This window comes from Canis aureus, chromosome 16 (genome assembly GCF_053574225.1).
Source record: "Canis aureus isolate CA01 chromosome 16, VMU_Caureus_v.1.0, whole genome shotgun sequence".
In the NCBI taxonomy this organism is placed as follows: Eukaryota; Metazoa; Chordata; class Mammalia; order Carnivora; family Canidae; genus Canis; species Canis aureus.
The window spans coordinates 20,059,277-20,066,750 of record NC_135626.1 but is presented as its reverse complement, the minus strand read 5'-3'; the positions used below and the strand labels follow the sequence as shown (position 1 = coordinate 20,066,750).

General features: G+C 48.1%; 1 protein-coding gene and 1 long non-coding RNA gene across 3 annotated transcripts in view; one reads left to right on the top strand and one right to left on the bottom strand.

The window, feature by feature from the left end:
- The first annotated feature begins 2,986 nt into the window (after positions 1-2,986).
- Positions 2,987-7,474, top strand: part of COPRS (coordinator of PRMT5 and differentiation stimulator) — a 6,203-nt gene continuing 1,715 nt past the window's right edge. The window contains exons 1-2 of one of the 2 annotated variants that reach the window (XM_077852099.1): positions 2,987-3,139; positions 5,179-5,249. In XM_077852099.1, coding sequence (XP_077708225.1) covers positions 3,065-3,139; positions 5,179-5,249 — 146 coding nt within the window. In that variant the 5' untranslated portion in view covers positions 2,987-3,064. The remainder of the gene's footprint in view (positions 3,140-5,178; positions 5,250-7,474) is intronic. The other variant, XM_077852098.1, reaches the window with a different exon arrangement.
- Positions 3,588-7,474, bottom strand: part of LOC144286079 (uncharacterized) — a 27,316-nt gene continuing 23,429 nt past the window's right edge. The window contains exon 3 of the long non-coding RNA XR_013354181.1: positions 3,588-7,226. This is a non-coding gene — a long non-coding RNA (uncharacterized LOC144286079). The remainder of the gene's footprint in view (positions 7,227-7,474) is intronic.

The following is a 7,474-nucleotide window of genomic DNA, read 5'->3' as shown; positions in this document are numbered from 1 at the left end:
GCCACCCAGGCTCCCCTCCCCTTCTTAAAAAAGTTTTATTTTTAGAGAGGGAGGAAGAGCATGAGTGGGAGGGGCAGAGAGAAAGAATCTCAAGCAGAGTCTGGGAAGTGTGGAGCTGGACACTGGGCAGGATCTTAGGACCCCGAGATCATGACCTGAGCCAAAGTCAAGCTGCAGTTGAGTCAGATGCTTAACTGACTCTGCCCCACCCAGGCGCCCCTGTGGTATGACTTTTATTACATATTAAGTCCTATGATACTAGAATCTTAGGACATTTTTACTTTGATCTTTTGTACTCTTAAATTGTTTTTTGCTTGTCATTGTTTTGTTTTGTTTTGTTTTTGTCATTTGTTTTATTTTTTATTTTATTTTATTTTTTTGTCATTTGTTTTAAAGTAAGAAAAATGTGGGCAGCCTGGGTGGCTCGGTGGTTTGGCGGTGCCTTCAGCCCAGGGTGTGATCCTGGAGACCCGGGATCGAGTCCCACATCGAGCTCCCTGCATGGAGCCTGCTTCTCCCTCTGCCTGTGTCTCTGTCTCTCTCTCTCTGTGTCTCTCATGAATAAATAAATAAAATTAAAAAAAAAAAAGAAGAAAAATGTCCTCTTTCACATTTCCATTAAGGAAGTTTAAGATTCTGAATACTTCCATGGCATTTTTGTTTTAGGAAGGAGGTACATATTGTTTATAAGAGATGAGAGCAAAGAGGGTAGTGGTTGGCTCCTTTATTTTTATTTTTTATTTTTATTTTTTAAGATTTATTTATTGAGGGAAAGTGAGCGTATGCATAGATGGAGGGGCAGAGAGAGAATCTCAAGTAGATTCCATGCTGAGTGCAGAGCCCAGGGTGGGGCTCCATTTCACTACCTGAGATCATGACCTGAGCCTAAATCAAAAATCTTCTGCTTAAATAACTAAGCCACCCAAGTGACCCTTGGTGTTTGGTTGCTTAAAGCAAGGCTATGAAGGTGGATCACCCTGCAGTCATCACAACTCAGTATATGGAGCTCACCATAGCAGGTTGTCAAGATGCTCCTAGCTAGTGCACCTAGAGTTGCACTGTTAATTATGGTAGCTTCTAGCCATATGTGGCAGTTTAAACCTATTGAAGTTAAATATTTTCTCATTTACACTGTCCACATTTCAAATTCTCAATAACCACATGTTTATCATACTGGACAGCACACTTTAATAGAGCTTTTATTTCCACTAGTAAAGGTTCTGTTGGGAGAGTGTTTTTTTTTTTTTTTTTTTAAATTTTTTTTTAATTTATTTATGATAGGCACACAGTGAGAGAGAGAGAGGCAGAGACACAGGCAGAGGGAGAAGCAGGCTCCATGCACCGGGAGCCCGACGTGGGATTCGATCCCGGGTCTCCAGGATCGCGCCCTGGGCCAAAGGCAGGCGCCAAACCGCTGCGCCACCCAGGGATCCTGTTGGGAGAGTGTTGAGCTAGATCCAATTAGATTTGGGAAAACTTGACTCATGGGTCAGAACAGAGCACACCTTAATTGGTCACATTCTTTTCTCTGCAGGAAAAGTCTACATAGAGGAAAGAAAAGATAGTGTGTATCAAATGTTATACTAAATTTTTTTAGAGTAGTAAAATTTTTTATTTAAAATTTTAAATTTGACTGTAGTTGACACAATGTGAACATTAGTTTCAGGTGTACAACATAGCAGATTCAACAACTCCATATGTTAGGCTGTGCTTACAAGTGTAGCTCCCATCTGTCACCATATAAGTCCACTACAATAGCATTGGTTATATTCCCTATACTGTACCTTTTACCCCATGACTTATTCCATGATTAGAAGATTGTGTCTCTCACTCCCCTTCACTGTACCTTTTACCTCATGACTTATTATTCCATGATTAGAAGATTGTGTCTCTCACTCCCCTTCACCTGTTTTGCCCATCCCTTCCACACTCCCATTATACTAATTTTTTTAAAAATATCTTTTATGGTTTTTTATTTTTTGAAGGTTTTATGAGAGAGAGAATGGGCAGAGGGAGTGGGAGAAGCAGACTTCCTGCTGAGCAGGGACCCCAATGCCAGACTCAATCCCAGGACCCTGGGATCATGATCTGAACTGAAGGCAGCTGTTTAACGAACTGAGCCACCTAGGTGCCCTCTTTTATGATTTATAAACACATTCTTCAAGGGAGATGAAGTAAGCTGTCTAATATCCCCAAAGATTGTCATAAGGTGGCCTAGTGAGCAGGAATCCCAGCTTCTAGCTTTTCTTCTACTTCATTGTTAAAATGATTATTACACCCTAAGTAGGTTTGTTATTAACAGTTTAGGCAGTATGGGAAAGGCAGGGAAAGCTGACTTTAGAGTTGAGTTTATCTCCAGCTCCTGCCCTGGCCGCCTGCTGTTCCCCTGGGGCTGCAGAGGGCCAGTTGTTGACAAGCATCAAAAAACAGGAGCCCAGGCCAGGCTACCGTGGCAGCTCAATGTTTAGGGTCAGTGTGACTCATATGGTGTCTGCACATTGTTTTCATCATCTGTCCTGGTTTCTGATGCATTAACTTTAAGAACTATCATTAACTTAGGATGGAGGATCACTGGGCACATCCATTTGTGGGTGGCCCAATTCTAGCCTGAGTTCTACAAGCACCTGTGACGAAAAGAGTGCAATGTGGTTGGAGCTCAATTTAACTTTTGAGAGCTGAGCTTCGGAGACTGTCAGGTAGGCTCCGGTAACTGAATATTCTAACAGGAATCCGAGGTTTGAGGGCTGAAGCACATCCAGCCTGGTGCGGCAGACAGAGATAACAGCTGGCGCTGCAGACCCAGCTAGTCGCCAGCCCTGGGATATGCACCGGCAGGACCGACAAAAATCCGATCCCGGGACCCGTAGGTGAGGGGCTTGGGCTGCCGCCGGCCCCGCCCCTCCCGCCCCGCCCCCGGCTTCCTCGTGACCCGTGCCCCGCCCCCCTCGGCCGGGAGCACCCCCGGCTGATTGGCCCCTCCGCGGCGTATGCTCCGGCTGGCAGCCAGGCGGGCGCGTCACGTGGCCGAGCAGCGTCCAGGGCGCCGAGCCGCGGGCCGCCAGGCATGGACCGTCAGGCCGCCGGAGCCCGGGCGCTGGGGGCCGCCGAGCCGCCTCGCGGGGCGCCCCCCAGCCCGGGGGTGAGCGCGGCCGCCACCTGCGGCCCGGGGCGGGAAGTTGCGGGGCTCGCGGGCCAGGCCGGGCGGGCCGTGCCGGGCGGGGCGGGGCGGGGCGGGCGGGGGCCGCGGGGCCAGGGGAGCGCCGTTTGGGCGCGCGCTCGCGCTGGAAACTGCCGGGCCGCGGGCCCGAGAGCGTGGGTGGGCGAGCGCGGCGGGCTGGCGGTGCCGCGGCGCCTCTGCGCGCTTGCTGGAGGGGAGGTGATGCTGACCGCCCGGGCCGGGGGCCCTGGGCGGGGGGGGGGGGGGGGCTGGGCCGCGGCCAGGTGAGGGACCTGTGACCACGGGTGGCTACGCACAGCGCGCCCTGGGCACCGCCTGAGGTCTCCTGCGCTCTCCTTTTCTGTTTACTGAAACCAAAGGCCCAGCTTGACGCAGGGTTTCCAAAAACTTGTTTTCATTTGCGCGCCAGACAGCTTCTGGTTTTTCAAAGACCGTTTTTACCGTCCTCACCTGTCCTTGTTTACGGTCAGTAAGTTCTGGATGGTGAGCTCCGCGAGGGGAGGAACCCTCTGTTGAGTGCTGTAAACCCGGCGCCTGGCGTAGTACCGAGAGACACAGCTCCTAAATCTGAGGGAGGAATGGAATGCTGGTTTAAGCATCAAAGAGGGTACTAAACCGGAGTAAGATATGAAAAATGTAGTGATAGGTATAAAATTACTTTGGAATGCAGATGGGATGAGACTTCAGGACGTACAGGAAGGGATGTACGCTTCTCTCCAAGGGGACAGGGTGGTGGTGCCTGCAGAGGCCTGGAGGTGAGGAGGTACAGGGCAGATGGCTGGGAGCTGGGGTCATAGAGCCTCAGAGCCAGGGGAGAGAACGATGCTCCACAGGTTGATAGGTGGTGATGGGGAAGTGTGAATGCCATGGCCAATGTTATGCTCCTCTGTGGAGGGCTGTTGAAAATTTTTGAGCAGAGTGATGATTAATCCTGTTAAGGTTGGGCAGGGTGGGTGAATGGGAGGACAGGTGGCTATGGCAGTGGTGCACGTGAGGGAGCCTATCAGCTGACCTGCAGTAGTCCGGAGGGTTGTCATTCAACCATTCCCAAGGTGGAATTTATTCATTAAATCTAAGGATGACTAGGTCATGAGCCAACTGAGGCCGGTGCCAAGTGCAGTTTAGGTGTGAGGGCAAAGAAAGGGGGTTTCAGTTCAACTAATGTTACATTCCTGTTATGTCCGTGGTGTTTTCAGAAGTGTTCTCTCCATTGTAAGCTCCTTGCAAGGTCAGAATAGTCCTCTCCAGTGTCCAGAGAAGGAAGCCCAGGCATGGTGGTTGAAGCAAGCTATCCAAGGTCACACTCTGAATGAATGGCAGAGCCTGAATTGAAACCAGGTCTTCTTAGGCAGGCTGTGAACATTTCTTGTTCCTTTTACAAAATGGTCTTTAAGTGATGAGAGCAGAGAAGCATATGGTTGGCTGTAGAAGAAGATTTCCCTTGAGCATTACTTAGGAAGTACAGCTACATGTTGCCCCTATGTATCAGGAGACAGAATTTGGTAGGAAGTTAGAGGGAATGAGGTTGAAATGATTAAAATTTACAGGCTCAGAGGAGAAGAGATTCACAGAGCTGGAATCCCAACTTCTCAGGAAGAGGTGCTGCCTGCAGCTACTGCTGGGGTCTCAGAGCTTGGAGGAGGGGTCCTGAGGGCCTAGGATGGAGACCCCTGAAGAGAGGGCCCAGTGATGAAGTTGGCTCTGCCAATGTTGGCAAACTAAACTGGATCGAGCAGCTGCTATAGGAAGGCACTGCTGCTGCTGCCAGGGATGAAGTGTCGCTGGGGTGGTATCTGCAGGAATAGGAAGGAGAGAGGCCCTTCTACCTCCAGCCTTGATGCATCTAATACGGCAAAACAGAAATAGGGATTGCAGAGTCCCAGCCCCACCCTCAGAAAGGTGAGGATGGAAGAGTGGGGTTTGAGGCCATGAAACGGTAGCTTAATACTGGGGGTACCCCACACATCCAAGTCCTGGGTAACTGTTTCTTCTTCCTGCAGGCCAGCTTTGCCCCTGCTGACTGCTCTGGGCAGGAGAGAGAGACTGAGAAGACCATGGATCGGCTAGGCAAGTAGATGGTGGAGAAGGAGGTGAATGTGGGGAGAGACCAAGGAAGCGATGAGAGGGATCATCCCTATGTCTTGTTGACCTCTTTCCAGCCAGTTTTCTTTGCTGCTGAGTTGCCTTTTCTTCCTTCCTGCCTGCCTTCCTTCCTTCCTTCCTTCCTTCCCTTTCTTCCTTATTTTGTTTATTCGTTGATGAGAGACACTCAGAGAGACGTAGGCAGAGAGAGAAGCAGGCTCCGTGCAGGGAGCCCGATGTGGGACTCAATCCCGGGACTCTGGGATCATGCTCTGAGCCAAAGGCAGGCGCTTAACCACTGAGCCACCCAGGCGTCCCTGAGTTGTGTTTTCTGCTTAGTGTTTCCACAGTGCCCTCATTTGGAAGTCCTGTTGGAGCTTTCTTTAGTGAAGTCCTGCCCCTGTGTCCAAATCCATCCCTTCTACTGAGAAAAGACAGCTTAGGGCAGTGGCAGGAGTATATAGGCTTTGAAGCCTGGCCATGTTGTTTTCACTTGCAGCTCTGGCTCAAGAGTCTGGGGCTTGAATTTTGTGGCTTTAGATAAGTCATTTATCCTTTCTTCTTTATGATGGGGATAATAATGCTTACCTCAGGGGGTGGTTCTGAGGATCAGGTGGGAAGATATAGAGCTGTAGTAGCCACCAGCTACTGGTGCTCTTTTAATCTAAGCTAAATAGAATTAAGTACAACGAACACTTCACTTCTCTATTCACATTAGCCACGTTTAAAGTGCTCAGCAGTCACATGTGGCTCATGCTAGCTAGCCTTTTGGAGCACAGATGAGAGAATATTACCATCATCACTGAAAGTCCTGTTAGAGAGTGCTGGTCCAGAAAAAGCACCATGCACACACGGAGATAATAGTCATAACAGCTGACACTGAGTAAGTGCAAGGTACAATTCTAAGTGTTTCTTTTCCCATTGCCCCCTTTTAAAAACAACACCCACAACAATCCTATCTTCATAGTTACAGATGTGAAAACTGAGGCACAGAGTAAAAATGAAAAAAAAAATGTGGTAAAACACATAAAATTTATCATTTACCAGTTTTAAAGAGTACAGCTCAGTGCCACTTCATACAGTTACAGTGTTGTGTAACCACCACGGCTGTTTAGTTCCAGAACATTTTCAGCATCCCATGAGGAAAGTCTGTGCCCGATAAGTAGCCACACCCCATCTACCCTTCCTTAAGTCCCTGGCGACCACTGATCTGCCTTATGTCTCTGGGTTTCCCCTATGCTGGTTAGGCAAATGTGAATTGCATGTAAATGGAGGGATACCCTATATGGCCTTATATGTCTGGCTTCCTTTACTCAGCATAATATTTTCAAGATTCATTCATGTACAATGAATCAGTACATTCCTTTTTATAGCTGAATCCCTTCATCATATGGTTACACCACATCTTGCTTGGTTATTCATTCTGTTGATGGGCATTGATTTGACTTGTTTCCACCTTCTGGTGATTGTGAGCGGTACTGTCATGGACATTTTTGTACAGATCTTGTTAAAATACCTGTTTTCCATTCTTTGGTCCATGTAGGAGTGGAATGGCTGGGCTGTGTGTTGAAGTTCTTGAAGACTTGGTTAAGTATGTTTCAGCTTAGTCACACAATTGCAGATTGGCAGAACCAGCATTGGGACTGGGGTAGTCTAGCCCCAGAACCCATGCCCTGAACTATTACTTTTTTGCTTATAGCTGTTGGTCATTCTTATGCAGTACTCGTAACATGGCTGTTTTTAGGCTGATTCTTTTCCCAGCTCTACCTGGCATTACCATAGCACGATACACTTGGAGGTCTCTTATCCTCTCCCAGACTTTCTTCCATTATTTTGAGACTTTTTGAAAATAGACCATCCAGCCCTCTCCAGTATTGGGAGGAGGAGACGTGGTGGCTGTCTACTGTGATTAGATGGGTTCTGCTCTTCCATCTGCTTTCCTCCTGCTGCACCTTGTCCTGTGCTCCTTGAGGATGAAGAGAGAAATAGAATAGTAAAAATTCAATTCAAGTTCGTGTCATGAAAGCTTATCATTTGCCAGATGCCCTTTGCCTCAATTACCCATAAACTACCTAAAAATATAAACTGTGCTTGATTTGCTTGATTCCCTGTGCAAATTACAAGAGCTTGCAATTAATGGCCTCATTTAAGGCAAAAAGTTTTATTGAAAAAAAAGATCAACCATACTTTGTAAAAGGTAAACAGAACAACATT